General features: G+C 31.4%; 1 protein-coding gene and 1 long non-coding RNA gene across 12 annotated transcripts in view; one reads left to right on the top strand and one right to left on the bottom strand.

Moving 5' to 3' along the window:
- The window catches only part of spri (Src homology 2 domain-containing protein sprint), a 40,256-nt gene extending 26,168 nt beyond the window's left edge, over positions 1-14,088 (top strand). For 9 of the 11 annotated variants that reach the window (XM_089172787.1, XM_089172783.1, XM_089172782.1 and 6 more), the window contains 16 exons: positions 1,794-1,978; positions 2,187-2,365; positions 2,460-2,591; positions 2,708-3,312; positions 3,403-4,114; positions 4,200-4,670; positions 4,750-4,894; positions 4,995-5,224; positions 5,545-6,005; positions 6,190-6,321; positions 6,403-6,645; positions 6,768-6,960; positions 7,175-10,892; positions 10,989-11,142; positions 11,300-11,536; positions 11,611-12,728. In XM_089172787.1, coding sequence (XP_089028913.1) covers positions 1,794-1,978; positions 2,187-2,365; positions 2,460-2,591; positions 2,708-3,312; positions 3,403-4,114; positions 4,200-4,670; positions 4,750-4,894; positions 4,995-5,224; positions 5,545-6,005; positions 6,190-6,321; positions 6,403-6,645; positions 6,768-6,960; positions 7,175-7,278 — 3,792 coding nt within the window. In that variant the 3' untranslated portion in view covers positions 7,279-10,892; positions 10,989-11,142; positions 11,300-11,536; positions 11,611-12,728. Of the gene's footprint in view, positions 1-1,793; positions 1,979-2,186; positions 2,366-2,459; positions 2,592-2,707; positions 3,313-3,402; positions 4,115-4,199; positions 4,671-4,749; positions 4,895-4,994; positions 5,225-5,544; positions 6,006-6,189; positions 6,322-6,402; positions 6,646-6,767; positions 6,961-7,174; positions 10,893-10,988; positions 11,143-11,299; positions 11,537-11,610; positions 12,729-13,269; positions 13,357-13,460 lie in introns of those variants that run through there. The other 2 variants (XM_089172785.1, XM_089172786.1) reach the window with 2 other exon arrangements.
- Positions 12,551-16,437, bottom strand: LOC149032494 (uncharacterized). Its single transcript, XR_016176652.1, has 4 exons — positions 15,832-16,437; positions 15,472-15,682; positions 13,598-15,399; positions 12,551-13,012 (listed from the first exon to the last, which is right to left on the bottom strand). It is a non-coding gene; the product is annotated as an uncharacterized LOC149032494 (long non-coding RNA).
- Positions 16,438-19,747: the final 3,310 nt, after the last annotated feature.

Here is a 19,747-nt window from a genome sequence, read left to right as displayed (position 1 = left end):
GAAAGCTTCTCGTGCCAAAGCGTACGAATTCTTGATGGAAAATCTTTTCACATACTAGTTGTATTCTTACGTAAAATCTTATTAACTACGGTCACGTCCTAATTATAATCAAAAGTCAATGGGAAAACTTTTATCAAAAGCGAATTTCAATAGAAATGTGTGTACAATTATCTTTTTAGCTTATTTTTCATATAAATATGTGAACGTAAATAAGAAAGGAAGGGGGAAGTTAATATCTGTCTATTAAAATCTTATGTTAGTTAATCTTCGTCTATCTGTTATTATTCTTCTGTACTCTGTTTTCTACATTAACGTCATTTTTGTAAATACCGCTCGACATATTAATTAACATATTAAATAAATTATGATTATATTATCATTATTATATTTTATATCTGTGTGTGCCTGTCCACTCGCGTTTTTTTATTTCTCTCTGCACCCCAAAGAAAAAACGTCTAAACTTCGATTAAGGATGATCAAATTTTCTGATAATGCACTAAGACAACAATTTTATATGTTTTTACATACTGTTTATAAAACACGTGCAAATTATTCTGCTTGTATACGCAAATAGGTTAAAAATATATTATAAAACTTTCAAGAATTTTTTCCTTTCTTTTTGTCATTCGGTTTGGTTTTTTTGGGATTGGTATTTGGTTTTTATCATATATGAAAAAATGAAGAAAAAAGAATATTTGTAAGACATTGTGACGGTAGTTTAATGGATAGTGATAGTGATGTTTGTGATGATCACAAAATATCACTACTTGTAGACGAGACAAGACAAGAAAAGGCCTTGCGCTGTAATCAACGTTAAAAACGACTGCGAACAAGACGAAGCATTGTGCTGTTATTGTTTTCCAGCTCTGTTAATTGTCATGCTCGTTCTCTTGCATTTCTCTGCTTGGAGGTCTCCCCATTCCATTCCATCCCACCTCTCACCCTACAATCAGTCCTCAACTACCTTATTTTCTATCTCCCTTTATCGCTATTTCAACGAGTGAGTAACAATGCTTCTTGCAATTACTCTCTATAGAACGATGAGCATCCCTTGTTTTCGAAGAAGACAAAAAAAAGAAAAGAAAACGAGTACAAAGAGTCATGTTACGAGAAATAGGAAAGTCGAAATTCAAGAAAGGGGGAATTGGTAGAAAATGAATATATATATATATATATATTCTTTACTTGACATTGATTCCCAAGTGAAAAATGGAAAAAGAACTCGCACGATATTATCGTAATAGTTGCACCTGTACTATTATTTACGATATATGCGTAATACATCCATGCATCACGGACCAAACACAATCGAGAAGGAGAGCTGCTCTCTTTCTTCCATGAGTAACTTTGTCTCTGTTTCGTTCCCATCCCCTATATACGGCTCTCTCTGAGCATCGGGAGAATCAGCAGGAGCATCGCTTTTGTGCCTTCGCTCATCCGACAGCTATTTTTTCATTTTTTCATTTTTTTCATTTTTTCTAAGAAACTCATTCGTGATGGTGCATTGTTTTTACTTTTCTCCTCGTTCGTCCTCCTCATTTCTTTTCATCTTCAATATTGTCGAGATATTCTCGCACTTATGCATCTGTAACTTTACTATTTTTTCTTCTTCTTCTTCTTCTTCTTCTTCTTTTATTTGATTTATTTGTTTGACAAATGCATTTGAACATATGATAAAACAACAACAAGATAAAATGTATCCTATTTTTTCTAATTTTTTTTACAAAATATTATCTTCTTTCTTATTACAATATGATATTTTTGTATTTCTATTTTATATTATATTTTTGTAGAACTTCGTAGTCCGACAATCAAGTCAAAGCGACACGATGGCCCTTTCGGTGAGATTACCTGCCGGAAAGGGACCTTACATCGAGCATTACCTGATCCAAGCCAATAAGGGGAAGTTGAGCTTGGAAACAAGCGAGAACAGGTTCGACAACATCCCCTCATTGATAGCTCATTATTCCCAGTGCTGGTGAGTAGTCGTTTATATATCAAGTTTATTTACTTTCATTTAAATATCTTTCTATCTATTGAAATGTTAAATTTATACAAATGTGTAGATGTCACTCGTGTGTGTGTGTGTGTGTGTGTGTCTTGTTTTAATTAATCTTGAAAAATCAAATACGTTGCCTTCTTCTGAGATCATTAATTAATCCTCAATTTTTTTCTTATTTGCTAAGTAGTGATGAATTACCAGTGCAATTGACACTACCGAGAGCAATGCGAGAGGCTAAAAATAGGCAGCAACTTTCATCCTTGGCACTTTTAGGTCAAGAATTTTGGAGATATCCAATGGCGAATCCAAAACCACCAGAAAGCAGTAGTAGTAATACCTCAAGTTTAAGTAGTTTCCATGGTTGTAAGTTCTTTTAATAAATAATCTTACTCATTGCATTATACATACATATAATGATTCACTCTTTTTACTACAATTTTAATTTCAATTTTTACAGGTAACAACAATTTTAATAATAACAATAATAATAATAATAATAATAACAACAACAACAACAACAACAACGTTGGTACTCCAACAACAGAAAGCATTGTTCTTAATCTCGCACCTATTTCATCTCATGATATACGTAAGATATAAATTTACAGATAAATTTAACAGATAATATTCAATTAATTTTAATTGAAGAACAAAATCTATTAGAAAATTATATTATAAGAAAAAATCGTATTTCGTTTTTTATAGAAAATTCTTCACCAACAAATACAGGAACAACGTCGACGTTTGTGTCATCTTTACCACGCCAGCCAAGACCAACACCACCCAATACGCTTAATCTGACGACCTTTAATGAACCACTAGACATGAAGAAAGATCAACACGAAATAATGTCTCCGTGCGAAAAGCTCTCACAAAAATTGATCTCCCCAAACTTAGTGCAAAGCGTACGTTGTCCATCCCCGATCGTTCACAATGTCGAAAGTAATGTTCTAAGTCCCATCCAGGATACTAAAGGAAACTTCGAGAATACGAGAAATATGCTTGAAACACCCAAGACAACGATCGTCGAGTTTTCAAGAACTAGCAAGTTTACCTCGATCGGCACATCTACGTCTAATTTCCATCAAAATATTTCCAACTTCAATAATCCCTCGTGCACAAATTCGTCTATTGTTTCTGATACTCAAATTGTTGGTCAGAATGTTAAAACTCCACCACCACCACCACCGAGATGGGCTAAACCTGGAATAAATCAGAATCAGAGTCACAGTCAAAATCAAACTAATTTCACGGTTACAACAACGGTTACATTTAATGTCAACCAAACTAATGACATAATCGCGTCGCAAGTAAGTGTTCGTTTAAAAAACTAATGAATGTATTGTTTCAATATGTATTTATCTTGATTTGAGTTATTTATTTGTTTCTAATTTTGACAGCAAAATACACCGACGGAAGCGAATACGTCATTGTTGAGTCCGCAAAGTGCAACCTCTAGCAAATCTTTAACAAATTTTTCCATTAAATCTCCTCTTTCACCAACGATGCCAGTACTATCACCTACGTCGAAATTAGTTCCTAACGTTGGCAATAAAACACCTAACATTCTCTCGCCCACAACACCATCGAGCACGAGTAAATCGAAACGACGACGCGATCGTGAAGCTAGAAAGAATTCACAACATTATCAAGAATCTGACATCCTTGATTCTTATTATCGTAGCTCGCCAGGTGATAAGATTTCAGACTACGAAGATATCTGGAACACAACTGATCAATCAAATCAGTCTACTTGGTCACCGAATGATAGACTCGTACGAAACGATCCACCAAGTAGTTCTAATAATGCTCAAGATCGTTTAAGAAATTCCAACGATCGACTAATCAGCCAAGATAGATTACTTAGTCCGATTGAAAGATCTACCAATCAAAAAGATGACAGATTGACAGGGAACAAGCAGGTTATTGTAAGAAATGAAAGGTTCATTTTGAGAAACGACAAGTCGGTTATAAATGAAAAACTTTGTTATAAAGAAGTTGCTAGTCCAGAATTCAGTAGTTTCAAACCTGTACCCGAAATGAAAAGTATCGAACAAGTATCACCTGAAGAAACGGGAATGGGAAGAAGGCCTGATCTACTCTCTAGAGTTTGTAAGTCTATTCAACGTTAATATTCATAGTATTATTTTTATTAGCCATTATTTTTAATGATAATTCTATCCGTCGTTTTTAATAGGTAGTGCCAATTCTTTGAACAGTCCTAGTGCAGTGACACCGCCAAGAAATAAACTAGGATTGATACTTGCCAAATCAGAAAGTAACAGCCCATTGACACCTGAATCAAAACAGGGTAGTCCATTTTATGCAGAACCAGCTGATGCGATTGCTCAAAATGCCGCGATAGTACCAAGAAGACGATCAAAGAACAATCCGGCTACAAATAAATATCGTCATAGCGAACCAGGCTGGTTACAAACACCGGTTGGCAATAATTCGAACCAATTACATCCTATCGACTGGGAGGAAACGGAAGAAACAGAGGACAAGACGCCATTGATATCATCTTCCGTCGACAATTTAGCTAAACGTCTTGGCACGAGGGAAATGAAAAAAATTCCTCGGGCAAAGCCAGTGCAACCACCAAAGATCAGAGTCAAGGTATTCAACGACACATCCTGGGCCGTCGATTCTAGTTGGGAGTTTATCGGTAAATTTAATTTAATGTTACCCTATGTCAAAAGAAAGGAAAAGATCTTTTAAATAAATGATTATAATATTAAATCTAGGAAATGAAGGAGATGATTGTGAGCCAGATTACGACTGTGATGCGGATTACGACGGCGAGAATGTCGCAAGAAAATTTCCGGATGAGGAGTGCGATAGAGATATTGTAAGAAATACTTTGACTGTTCAGAGTATCATTCTGCAACGGTAAGAAACTATTTTTGAAATAGAACAATATTGTTGCAAAAAGTTTAAATGATAAAATGTAAGATCGTTTGGAATTGGAAAGAAATAATTTTTTTTATAGGTACCCAGAATTATTAAAACCGCCGGACATATCGGAGTCTCTATACAGCGACAGGAACTCCTCTTACGATAATGTTGAAAAGAGGAATGAAAGAGAAGACACTCCGGAATCGAAAAAAGAACCAACGTATGATCCTTCTGAGTGGGAAACTATGCTAGATACGGATGAGAGCGATATTGAAAGAATTAAGAGAAACAAAAGCTTCAAGGAAAGACTAGATCCGCTTTTGTGTGAGTTTAATATTTCTTATTTGTGTAGTAACATTAACTTTTTACAATCGAATTCTGAGATGTAGCCAATAAACATAAGCGAGTGTCTGTCTATTGTTTAAGCAGTTAACAGAAGTTGAAGAATATATGCAGCTTATCCTATACAAAGAAAACAAAAAATAATATAAAATATATTAAAACCACCAACACAAACCTATTAGCTCCAATTTCTTCTTTAGATAATTATTATGATTATCTTGTACATATGATTATTGATTATTTTCGATATCTTATAATTCAATAGATTGTTCTCGTTGTATGTCAACTTCTTCAATTTTTAGCACCACCACGATTACAAGCTTTGAGGAATCGCGACATGAATGGTACTGGTTCAACCATAAGATCCTACGCTCTCCAATTAGCAGCCGATAAAACAACAACGTTCTCTCAAAACATTGACAATTTCATTCAATGTACGAAGGAAGGAAAAGAAGCAAGTCCTCATGTAGTTATGAGAAATATGCGACAATTTATGTCGGGAATGAAGAATTATTTGGTAAAACACGGTGAACGAGAGTTTGAGAAAGAAGTTGAGAAGGAAAGATTAAAATTAAAATCAAACGAATTTTTGAATCTCGATGCCATTCTGGAAGGTGTGATGATGGGACTCGTTGTACGACCACTCAGAGAACATGTTTATAGGCTTTTTGTGGATCATTATGCTAGTACAGGTTCTCTTCAAACACTCGCTGAAAGTATTCAACATGCCCAGGGTAAACATGTTCAAGATCTTGGTGTCCGAGTTAGTATACTTTTCAATTATTAACTATTAATCAAAAAAACATTATAGTTTTTAATAGAAAACTACTTACTATAACATAATTATAAATTGTTTTTTTTTTTTTTATATACTTTCACATATTTAAATTATAAAATAATAATCGAATATAATAATAGAAATTCTTTATCCTTATATTATTGAACAGGCAAAAATTATACCACCGTCGGAATCTAGCCTGGAACGTATATTGAAATATCTAGAACGACTACAGAAAGCAGATTCACCATTGGATAAACTGGAGAATTTATTAGCTGCAATATCCGCAATTTTTAATTCTGTAAATATACAATAAATACTTGATATTTCGATGTAATATGGTAATTCTCTTTAATATTCAATTTTATTATTTTTCTCCCAGGTAAAACATTCTAATTCTGTAAAGCATGTGACCCTGGGTGCCGACGATCTTTTACCTCTCCTCGTGTGGGTATTAGTTCGTGGTAAGGTTGTTGATGCTGAGGTCGAAGCTGAATATATGTGGGGCCTCCTTCATCCTTCTCTTCTTACTGGAGAAGGTGGTTATTATCTGACAACGCTCTCTAGTGCAGTGCACGTTTTGAAGACTTTTAAATCTAGCCATGGAACAATGTCCACGTTAAACGTAAGGAATTACGAATTTTTAAAAAATTTTTATTTAAAAAAGAAAAAAAAAGAAAATTATCAATTAAAAGAATACAAATTCATTTGATTCTAAAAATTCTATTAAAATTTTTTCTTTTTTAGGGCTCTGGAACACCTGACTGCTCTTCCGTTTTACGTATTCTTGTACCGGATGAATTACATGGTTCCTTGAATACCAGAACTTTACCAGTGCGACCGAATATGAATACCAGAGATATTTGTCGTATTCTTGCACACAAAATAAGATGCACCAACCCTCAAGATTATGGTCTTTTCAAATTGGTGCAAGGAGAAGGTATTATACTGATTTATTATTTGTCATCTTTTTCGAACACGTAATGTGGAAAAATGTAAAAATGTTTCTTCTAATTATTTTCATTTTTCGAAATAGACTAAAAAAATGCTAATCATGCTTTAAAAAATTCAATTATTCTTACTTTATCATAATAAGAGTTTAATTAATAATTACAGGTATTGATATCTGTTATATATTATATCTGATTTTGTAGAAACGCTGTTAGGTGATCAGGAATGTCCGCAAGAGCTCAATCACTGCCTTTTTGCCTATAAACGAATCGATGCGAAAATAGCCTGGCCGAAAACTAGTTCTTGAACGTCACAATGCGGCATATTTTTTACTACATTAAATTAGAATTTGTATCATTCTCGTGTTGTTCGTAAGTTTATGGCACATTGTCATTCTATAATTATCCTACTCTGACTGAACTATCTAATAAGAGACGTTTATGAAACTGGTATGTCAATCCATGTAACTGATTGTATCTTATATACATTTCGTATTATTGCGAATTTTATTATTGTTCTACTAGATCTCTGTACAACCACACATTCTTTTTTTCAGTTCTCTCTCTCTCTCTCTCTCTCTCTAATTCAGAACTTTTTAGACATTTTTTAAATTAAATTTTATTCGAAATAAGTATTATTTCACGAGTAGTTACCTTTAAAGCACGCATCTAATCTTTCGTGAATAATAACAAGCTTTATAAAGACCTACATCTTATCCTAAACGAATACTTGCCACTTTAGTGTTCGTAATACTTTTTAATCATAAGAATTTTTTAAGTAATAGTATATTCCATATGCTTATAAAGATATAAAATTTGATGGCATGGACATTTTTCTTTTTAATTGTAATAATTTTTTTTACTAAAAGATACTTTTTTCCTTGTTAAGATACGTATGTAAAATTCACAACCAAAAGGTGGTTGCGCTTGAACATATTTTATACAGGTGCTACTTTTTGAAGGAGTTTGCTCTATCAAACTTACTGCGTTATGTAAAGCTAAATCTATTACGCGAAAAAATGATATAAATTATTCACGAATCAACGACAAAAAAACAAAGAAAATGAATAGTGCGTACGTTTTACTTTTCCATTCGTATATACAATTATGTATCAATGAAACAAAAAAAATATGTTATTCAATATTTAATACTTCATAAAAGTCTACATTAACGATATTACTAATACGATTATTATAATCAACCTAGATTAGCAGAGTGGGGTTCGAATTAAGAGAGCCATGTTATTCGTAATAAAATTGTAAAGAATATGAAAGAGAAAGAAGAAGAAGAAGAAGAAGAAGAAGGAGCGAAAAAGGAACAAAAAAAATACTTAGTTTTTCTAAATAAATATTTATTTCGAGCTATATATTAAAAAGAAAATAATAAGATAGAATTAGAATCAAATATATTAATTTCCTTTACTCTAAAATGTAGGAAGTATTATTATATACGTTACTGTATGTGCGTATTTATTAATTAAGGACATGACATGGTTGCAATTAAATGAAATTAACAACAAAAAGAGATAATAAAAAATATGATAGATATATATGGTCTCTATGATCGAAACCAACTTTGCGAAGGAAGTACTATACATTTTCTATAATTGATTTAGTAGTAAGTTCTTGATACAAATTTTAGAAATAGAATGCAAAAGACTAGTTTAGAATCTATTTTAAGTACTTTTTATGACACATGGTGAATTACTAGATAAGCAATTTGTATTTTAGGCAATGTTAGTATATTTATTACAAATTGTATTTATATTTTTCAACATTTCTTAAATCATTAAGCATGCATTGGTTTTTTTTTTTAATTCCTCTCTTTTCTTTATTTTCTGTCTTTTTTTTTTTTAGGAATTTGCTCGACTGATTTGAGCATCGATTATAGGCTGTGCGATTTCATTAAGGTTTTACGTGCAAACAACATTTACAGAACAAAAAACGATGTCTATCTCAGATATAATAATCACTGTTTAATTAAATAATAAAATTATAAGAATGTGTATCGAAATCACCGATATATTATTCCAAATTTCCAAGCAATTACTTAATAACGAATCCTGTACGAATCAGTGGAGCAAAAGTGCTTATCCTGTGGTGGGTGATAGTACTATAAGTACTATCTACTTGTAATATAACATTAGTAATTATATGTACATTTTTTTTCATCTAATTTATTAAAAGCATATTTAATACACACAACACACACACACGTACACATACATCTACACTCTCTCGTTTATATACGTTATACGTATATATTTTATGTATATTTAAAACATGTATGATAAATATTCGTTACATAGACGTGCTTTCATTCGTTTTCTTAATATGATTAACTATAATGTCAATGCTTCTAATTATGCTAGTCAAGCCAATACAAATCTGAAGTTTGTAAAATGATCTTTAAATGTAATTTTTCATATAGATTGAGCTATTGAAAAATATATCATTGATTATCATTCTTCGTAAATATTATTACCATTTTTATTATTATTATTATTAATAATAAAATTAATATTATTATTATCATCATTATTATTATTATTGTTATTTTTGTTATTTTTCTTTCAAAATCACAGTTTTTTAGCTGGTTTATTTTACCATTTCATAACCCACTGGTGGAAAAAATTTTCAGACAATATATGTAGTTTGCAATATTGATGATATTGATATTACTGAAATTAGACCTGCTTATTACGTTATTATTATTATTATTATTATTATTATTATTATTATGATTATTATTATTATTACCACATTTGTAATATGTAACTTTATGCTCAATAAACAATTTTCTATTATTCCAATTAATATAATTTTTTAAAAAGCTTTAATTTTATGCATTAATTATGATCGAACAAATAATTTATTAACGATTTTTTTAATTAAAAATGATTTTTAACAAATTGGAAAATCCATCTTCAGAGATGTCACTATGAACATACAACATAATAAACTATCCTCGTAGGGTGAGGTGTTTCTGTAAAGTTCGTAGAGTAGGAGTATTTTTGAAAAGTTTGTATGGTAGGGTATTTCTGAAAAGTTCGTTGGTAATATTAAACTGATATATATTATATATAACAGTTATATATTAAACTGATTGATAAACTGATTCATACAACAGGGGAAGTAAACTGGAAATGTCTACTCATTACTATCAAGAATGATAAGAAGAATCCAACAATACTGCAACAATGAAAGATTTTTGAATGCACTGTTCTTATTATACTTACATTTGGAAGAAACCATATGCAGCAATATTCTATCAGAAGATTAGTAGAAGGAATGCATCCTAGTTATCACAAATTAAGAAAACAAAAGGCAAATGCATTATATTAGAAAACTCTATTCTTGTACAAAATCTTTTACCAGGTTTTCTAAACGATGATGGAAGACATTATTGTTCATCGACTGCCAAGAAAAATTTATGTATTTATATAAATTAATATCTTCCTTGCAAAGAATTCCATGTGAATTATTATGTGAATAGAATGCAGCTGTTCTGACTAAAAATAATCTAGACAATAATATGTTGGAGGCAAATATAATAATTTTGTTAAAAGAAGAGGTAAATATTATAATACTATTAAAATAAACTTACTTTTATCATGTAAAAATTGATTTGTGGGTTGCATTTATTTTTAATCAATTAATAAAAACATATAGTGTGTGAGTTATCTGTATTTTATTACCGACTGGTAACATATGTTTCGCCATCTATCGGTACTAGATATTACTTCACTGTACCGACTAGTAAATTTAGGCTGCCATCTAGCAGAAGTAAATGTTACTATGTCTTACCGACTAGTAAAATATGTTTCGCCATCTAGACAAAAGACAAAACATCACTAGGATAAAATCAAGATGGCTACCTGTCAATCTACTTTGAATACCGTAAATACTGGCTATGTGCAATGTAAAGTATTTAATTAAAAAAATCCTTAGAGTGATGCAATAATCAAGCGAGGAATATTTTTTATTTATAATAATTCGTTTCAAATTCTTTCTTTAGTGATCGCCAATTCTGGATGATAATAGTTAAATTGGATGTATTGCTGTAGGACAGTGTTACGTCATAACCTAAGAAAAATAATTTTCTTTATTAAATCCGAGAATATAGATGAATTCAAGATGATCTCTTAATCAAATTATTTTAACAAATTCTAGTAAGTAAAGTATATATTTTTTCTATACAAAATTCTTCTAATTATTAAAAGTATATTGATTATTTTGTCTTTTAACTTTATGCATTATCTAAACATTTTCTCCCTTTTCAAACTTATTTTGGTATTTATATAAACTACTTTTTTTAAATATTTTTAGATCAGTATGCAGATCTATATTTTTAATTCCAATCCAAGAACATTATACATACTCACGAAAAGAAGAATTCATTACACCATTCAATCAATGGAGATATATATTTCATTTTTTTACGGCTAACGATTAGAAGATTTGGATTGATTATGTCATCCGAACAAGAGTTTTATTCTATAATATATGATAAATAGAATGTAGGTGCACTAACAAAGAATAATCAAGAGAAGAATTTGTCAAAAGGTAAGCATTGCAATCTTGCATTTGTAAAAAACAAACCTATATCAAACTGATTGATAAACTGATTCATTTAACAGGATAGGTAAATAATTTGACTAGAAATGCCTACTCATTATCAAGATTGATAAGAAGAATCCAACAATACTGCAACTAACATTATTATATTAAACACTTATATGTCTATTTTGCACCCCACAATAATACACATGCACATACACAAAAAAGGATTTCTTGTATAAACTGTTGTGCTGCGACTTATCATCGTCGACTGTATCGACATATAATTTTATATAAATGAACGGGGTGATTAATTGGATCAAAGAAAATGTAAAATCAGAAAGGAATTTGCCTCGACTGTGTCTTTTATGTTAGATCATCATCATCATCAGCAGCATCATCATTAATATATACTCTATATATACACATACATATTTCAATTCTCTTGCGTGACCATAAGAGTATAATTTCATGGAAAATTAATTATTATATAACAAAATATTTCGATGCATGTACAATTATATGTAGTAGTAGTAATTCATGTTACAGTAATCGACTTTTATTAACTGAACAACAAAAAAAGTGACATATTTATGAGTTATTTTTAAAAGATTACATAAATATACTTGCAAAATAAATATTGTTTCAGATAATAAAAGTATTATTATTATTATTATTATTATTATTATTATTATTATAATTATAATTATAATTAATTTTGTGGTTATGGATTAATGATAAAAAAAACATTTCTTATTATTTGAATTTTCGCGGGCAACACATTGCTGAGGAAAAAATCAAGATGGCTGCCGTGTCGTGTACTACCACGTGCACTATTAAATATTTAATTAAAGAAATGCAATAGTGATGCAATCATAATCAAAAGAATAATATTTTGTATTTAGAATAATTCTTTTCATATTCTCTTCTCTTTTTAGTGATTAGTGATTGCCAATTCTGGATGAAAATAGTTACAAATGGGATGTATTGGTGTGTGGTACAATAGTATTACGTCATAACCAAAGGAAAATAATTTTCTTTATTAAATCCGAGTATATATAGATGAATTCAGGATGTTCTCATTATATCAATTTATTTTAACAAATATTAGTTACTACTAAGGTACATCTATATGTATTTTGTTATACGAAATTTTACTAATTATTAAAATATATGTGTGGATTAGTTTGTCTCTTAACTTTATGCATTATCTAAACATTTCTGTCCCTTTTCTTAGCAAAACAACTTTACATGCAATTCCATCACACCAACTTTCCACGCACACCAATGACACCATTCAAAAGGAGAGAATCCACACGATCATGAGGGTTTTTCTTTAACCATCACTTCAACTTTCCACGCAATCCTATGACTCCATCCATAACCAAATATCCCATACAGTCATGAGGGATTTTTTAACCATCACTTCAATTCTGCACGCAATTCCAGTTTAATGCACTCTGTGTTCTTATCATACTTGCACTGCAAGAAAATAATATATGTATATAGTGTAATATTTTATCAAAAGAATACGAGAAGAAATGTATATCTTTCTAATTATCATCACAAGATATATGGATAACACACGTGGCAAATACATTATTATATTTCCGACATTCAATTCATGTCAAAATTTTTTTTCAAGTTTTACGTACACACGGTAATAGAAGATAATACTTTTTTTTTAATGGCTGATAAGAAAAATTGATGTATTTGTTAATAAATATCTTCTTTTGCAGGGAATTTCATTTCATTACTATTATTATGGAAAAAGAATATGCAGCTGCTATTATTACAAACTAATCTAGACAAAAATATGTAAAGAGGTAAATATTATAATACTATTCAAATAGATTTATTTTATTATCATATAGAATAAATGATTGGGATTTTATTAACTTTTTAATCAATTAATAAAAATGTTTATTAGGAAATTAGTCTTTTATCACCGACTGGTAAAGAGAATATGTATCGCCATCTAGCAGCGGTACTAGCTATTACTTCATTGTACCGACTGGTAAAATTATGCTGTTATCATCAAATGATGGAAATATTTAATTCACTTACCGACAAGTACAATATGTTTCTTCATCTAGACGAAAGAAAATACATCGCGCTTGGACACAATCAAGATGGCCACCTGCCATTGTATACTGCCACGTGCAATAAAGTTAAGTATTTAATTACAAAAAATTCAATAGTGATGCTTTAATTAAGTGAATAATATTGTTTTTATTTACAATAATAATTCAGTGTTCATATTCTATTCTTTTTTTTTAGTGATTAGTGCTCGGCAATTCAGCTTAAGAAGAAAACCATTGGACTTGATGTGTGATATCTTGTGAAGAAAAAAAAACCATTGGACTTGAAGTGTAATATCTTGTGAAGAAAAAAAAACCATTGGACTTGATGTGTGATATCTTGTGAAGAAAAAAAAACCATTGGACTTGATGTAAGATATCAATGCTTAAGAAGAAAACCATTGGATTTGTGTTTGTGATGTAAAAAAGAAAACCTTTGTACTTATTATTATTATTATTATGTTAAGTTAAAAGGAATATCATTGTACTTACTATTATTATGTAAATGTAAAAAGAATATTATTGTACTGTACAGGTGGACAGGTCGACAGGAAAAGTATACCATTGCACTTTAAAGGTTACTTGTCGACTTACAAAGTATACCATTGCACACTTTAGGTTACTTTGGATTACCACGTTTTGTGTCAAATTTTATTTCTTTTTTATCACCTATCCTATCATCCAAGCCATTTAATTTTCCTTTAATAAAATCAACCATTACATGTAAGTATTAATTATTGTAAATGTTACAAGTTAAGAAACTTATATGTTTTTTTTTGGTCGTATAAGGTATTTTTTTTTTTATTTATAATGCATGAACATTTTAATAGAAATATTTTAGTAGACAATTGAATTTATTATTAACATATATACATTTTAGCATATTAATGAAATATTTTTGAAATAGAAAGTTTAGAATAGCATTGAATTTGAAGTTATGTTAACTGAAATAGAAAATCATTGCAGTTGTGGTTATGTCACTGTTTATACTTGCACTAGAAGCAAACCATATATAGAGTAGTAATATTTTATGAAAAGAATATTAGATAGAAAAAATGTTTCCTAGTTATCACAAATTAAGAAAAGAAATGGTTAATAACATTCTAATGTTTGCAGTTCTTACTATATGTACTAAATTTATTAATGTAGACTTATTTTATTGGGAATAGACTAAGAGCATAAAAATGTATATATTTGTATGAATTCATTTGTGTTTTTTTTTGTAGAAATACCATCATGTATTTTATAATGAAAATAGGATGTTGTTTAAAGAAGTAAGTATTATAATATTGGTTAAAATACATTTATTTTTGTGATATAAAACGTGAGTTAATATAATATAATTAATTTTTTATAAGTTTACATAAATTTTTACTTTAGTTACCGACTGGTAGAGAGAATATGTATCGCCATCTAGACGACGAAAGAAAACACATCTCTAGGACAAATTCAAGATGGCTACCTGCTGTCACATTGTGCTTTTGTGTAAAGTATTGTGTAGTAAAGTGTAAAGTATTTAATTAACAAAATTTCTTACAGTGATGCAATCATAATTAAGTGAATAATATTGTTTTTATTTATAATAATTCTTTTCTTATTCTCTTCTCTTTTTTTGCAGTGATCACCAATACACCTTTTAGAAGAAACCCATTAGACTTGATGTTTGATATCTTGTGAAGAAAAAAAAACCATTGGACTTGACGTTTGATATTTCCTTAAGAAGAAATCCATTTAACTTGATGTTAGATATCTGCTTAAGAAGAAAACCATTGGATTTGTGTTTGTGATCTACAAAAGAAAACCATTGTACTTATTATTATTAGTATTATGTTAACTTAAGGAGAATATCATTGTACTTACTATTATTATGTAAATGTAAAAAGAATATTATTGCACTGTACAGGTGGACAGGTCGACAGGAAAAGTATACCATTGCACTTTAAAGAAGGTTACTTGTCGACTTACAAAGTATACCATTGCACACTTTAGGTTACTTTGGATTACCACGTTTTGTGTCAAATTTTATTTCTTTTTTATAACCTATCCTATCATCCAAGCCATTGAAATTTTCCTTTAATGAAATCAAACATTATATGTCATTATTAATTATTGTAAAATTTAATTATGAAACAAATTTATGTGTTTTTTGTCGTATAAGGAATTTTTTTTTTTAATGCATGAACATTTTAATAGAGAATTGAATTTATTATAAACACAAACCTTTTAGTATATTAAATAATTATGTAATAACCACGTGAGTTGTACATATAATGAACGGAACGTGTTAATTTAATAAGCATTGCACTAAAGGTTATGTAAAAAGTTAAATAGAAAACCATTGCACTTGAGAGAGAGGTTATATGTAATTAAAATAGCACAAATCATTTCACTAAGTATGGATATGTTAGCATAAGAAAAATACCACTTTACTTGTAGACATATATGTGTAATAACGTATAATGAAAATTATTAACTTTTTTTTTTTTTAATAGGCAATGTCACGTCTGGTTGTTATGTTACTTTAAGAAGAAATAAATCACTACACATGATAATAGATTTTTATTATATTATAATAAGTAGACGACCACTGCACATTAGTTTATAAAAGATTTTAAACAACAACATCAACAAGAATATTTGCACTTGTGTATATAATAAGATAGAATAAAAAAAAAATAAAAGGCAATGTTATTTTAAAGTAAAGTAATGGATGTCATGCGAGATTGACAAGAGGGAGAAGCCATTACAACTTGATGTATGTCAGCTGTACAGTTCATTTGCATATATAATTACGAGATGGCGTCTTGAACTCGGTAGCGTTGGGATAGCCGATTTAGTATAAAGGGAGGTGCAAAGCGCGTGGATTTCAACGCATCGGGGTGCGACCCCGACTCTGCAGAAGCAGAGTACTCCTGTGGCTGCGCTCAGGAGCAGGTTGCAATACACGCTTAGGCCTGAGCGTTGTATTCAGCTTGCTCTTGAGAATGACAGCCTTTGGAAAATGGGATGATGAGGAGTAGTAGTAGTAGTTGCATGTAGTAGTAGCTTGAAATAGTAGTAGTAGTAGTAGAAGCATGAAATAGTAGTAGTAGTAGAAGTATGAAATAGTAGAAGCATGAAATAATAGTAGTAGTAGTAGTAGTAAAGAATTAGAATAAGAAAATTGGGGGTCTTCTAGTATTAGAGGGGGCCTGGTCTCTAGTTAATGGGGTGGCAATCAATCGTGAGGCCGTGCCTGTAGCCGATTTTACAGGTCAAGGTCATCGAAGGTCAAGGACATCCGGGGCAAGGTCGCGCGCGAGTTTCATTCATTATGTGGGTCAAGGTCACGCGCGAGGGTTCGTTCATTATGTGTGTGTGCGTTTTAATATTCACGCGCGCGAGGGTTAAGTCAGTATGTGTGTATCAATTTATTTATTTATTATTTTTTTTTTATTGGGTTTATTAGGAGTTTGTGTGTTTATGTTTTTTTTTAGGTGTAGTTAGAATTTGTGTATATGTTTTTTTGTGGGTTTTTAAGAGTTTGTGTATATGTTTTTTTGGGTTTTTTAAGAGTTTGTGTATTTGTTTTTTTGTGGTTTTTTAAGAGTTTGTGTATATGTTTTTTTGGGTTTTTTCAGAGTTTGTGTATATGTTTTTTTGGGTTTTTTCAGAGTTTGTGTATATGTTTTTTAGGGTATTTTAAAAGTTTGTGTATATGTTTTTTGGGGTTTTTTTAAAGTTTGTGTATATGTTTTTTTGGGTATTTTCGGAGTTTGTGTATATGTTTTTTGGGGTTTTTTTAAAGTTTGTGTATATGTTTTTTTGGGTATTTTCGGAGTTTGTGTATATGTTTTTTAGGGTATTTTAAAAGTTTGTGTATATGTTTTTTTGGGTTTTTTCAGAGTTTGTGTATATGTTTTTTTGGGTATTTTAAGAGTTTGTGTATATGTTTTCTAGGGTATTTTGAAAGTTTGTGTATATGTTTTTTTGGGTTTTTTCAGAGTTTGTGTATATGTTTTTTTGGGTATTTTAAAAGTTTGTGTATATGTTTTTTTTGGTATTTTAAAAGTTTGTGTATATGTTTTTTTGGGTTTTTTCAGAGTTTGTGTATATGTTTTTTTGGGTATTTTAAAAGTTTGTGTATATGTTTTTTTGGGTATTTTAAAAGTTTGTGTATATGTTTTTTTGGGTATTTTAAAAGTTTGTGTATATGTTTTTTTTGGGTTTTTCAGAGTTTGTGTATATGTTTTTTAGTGGTTTTTTAAGAGTTTGTGTAAATGTTTTGTTGGGTTTTTTCAGAGTTTGTGTATATGTTTTTTTGGGTATTTTAAAAGTTTGTGTATATGTTTTTTTGGGTATTTTAAAAGTTTGTGTATATTTTTTTTTGGGTATTTTAAGAGTTTGTGTATATGTTTTTTTGGGTTTTTTCAGAGTTTGTGTATATGTTTTTTTTGGGTTTTTTTCAGAGTTTGTGTATATGTTTTTTTGGGTATTTTAAAAGTTTGTGTATATGTTTTTTTGGGTATTTTAAAAGTTTGTGTATGTTTTTTTGGGTTTTTTCAGAGTTTGTGTATATGTTTTTTTGGGTTTTTTCAGAGTTTGTGTATATGTTTTTTAGGGTATTTTAAAAGTTTGTGTATATGTTTTTTTGGGTATTTTAAAAGTTTGTGTATATGTTTTTTTGGGTATTTTAAGAGTTTGTGTATATGTTTTTTTGGGTTTTTTCAGAGTTTGTGTATATGTTTTTTTGGGTATTTTAAGAGTTTGTGTATATGTTTTTTTGGGTATTTTAAAAGTTTGTGTATGTTTTTTTGGGTTTTTTCAGAGTTTGTGTATATGTTTTTTTGGGTTTTTTCAGAGTTTGTGTATATGTTTTTTAGGGTATTTTAAAAGTTTGTGTATATGTTTTTTTGGGTATTTTAAAAGTTTGTGTATATGTTTTTTTGGGTATTTTCGGAGTTTGTGTATATGTTTTTTGGGGTTTTTTTAAAGTTTGTGTATATGTTTTTTTGGGTATTTTCGGAGTTTGTGTATATGTTTTTTAGGGTATTTTAAAAGTTTGTGTATATGTTTTTTTGGGTTTTTTCAGAGTTTGTGTATATGTTTTTTTTGGGTTTTTTTTCAGAGTTTGTGTATATGTTTTTTGGGTTTTTTCAGAGTTTGTGTATATGTTTTTTTGGGTATTTTAAAAGTTTGTGTCAGGGTTGCGTCAGGGTTGCGTCAGGGTTGCGTCAGGGTTGCGTCAGGGTTGCGTCAGGGTTGCGTCAGGGTTGCGTCAGGGTTGCGTCAGGGTTGCGTCAGGGTTGCGTCAGGGTTGCGTCAGGGTTGCGTCAGGGTTGCGTCAGGGTTGCGTCAGGGTTGCGTCAGGGTTGCGTCAGGGTTGCGTCAGGGTTGCGTCAGGGTTGCGTCAGGGTTGCGTCAGGGTTGCGTCAGGGTTGCGTCAGGGTTGCGTCAGGGTTGCGTCAGGGTTGCGTCAGGGTTGCGTCAGGGTTGCGTCAGGGTTGCGTCAGGGTTGCGTCAGGGTTGCGTCAGGGTTGCGTCAGGGTTGCGTCAGGGTTGCGTCAGGGTTGCGTCAGGGTTGCGTCAGGGTTGCGTCAGGGTTGCGTCAGGGTTGCGTCAGGGTTGCGTCAGGGTTGCGTCAGGGTTGCGTCAGGGTTGCGTCAGGGTTGCGTCAGGGTTGCGTCAGGGTTGCGTCAGGGTTGCGTCAGGGTTGCGTCAGGGTTGCGTCAGGGTTGCGTCAGGGTTGCGTCAGGGTTGCGTCAGGGTTGCGTCAGGGTTGCGTCAGGGTTGCGTCAGGGTTGCGTCAGGGTTGCGTCAGGGTTGCGTCAGGGTTGCGTCAGGGTTGCGTCAGGGTTGCGTCAGGGTTGCGTCAGGGTTGCGTCAGGGTTGCGTCAGGGTTGCGTCAGGGTTGCGTCAGGGTTGCGTCAGGGTTGCGTCAGGGTTGCGTCAGGGTTGCGTCAGGGTTGCGTCAGGGTTGCGTCAGGGTTGCGTCAGGGTTGCGTCAGGGTTGCGTCAGGGTTGCGTCAGGGTTGCGTCAGGGTTGCGTCAGGGTTGCGTCAGGGTTGCGTCAGGGTTGCGTCAGGGTTGCGTCAGGGTTGCGTCAGGGTTGCGTCAGGGTTGCGTCAGGGTTGCGTCAGGGTTGCGTCAGGGTTGC

Source organism: Polistes dominula, unplaced genomic scaffold (assembly GCF_049000335.1).
Source record: "Polistes dominula isolate Pdom_NZ unplaced genomic scaffold, Pdom_raw_medaka contig_23, whole genome shotgun sequence".
Taxonomy (NCBI): Eukaryota; Metazoa; Arthropoda; class Insecta; order Hymenoptera; family Vespidae; genus Polistes; species Polistes dominula.
This window is presented reverse-complemented; position numbering and strand designations above follow the sequence as displayed.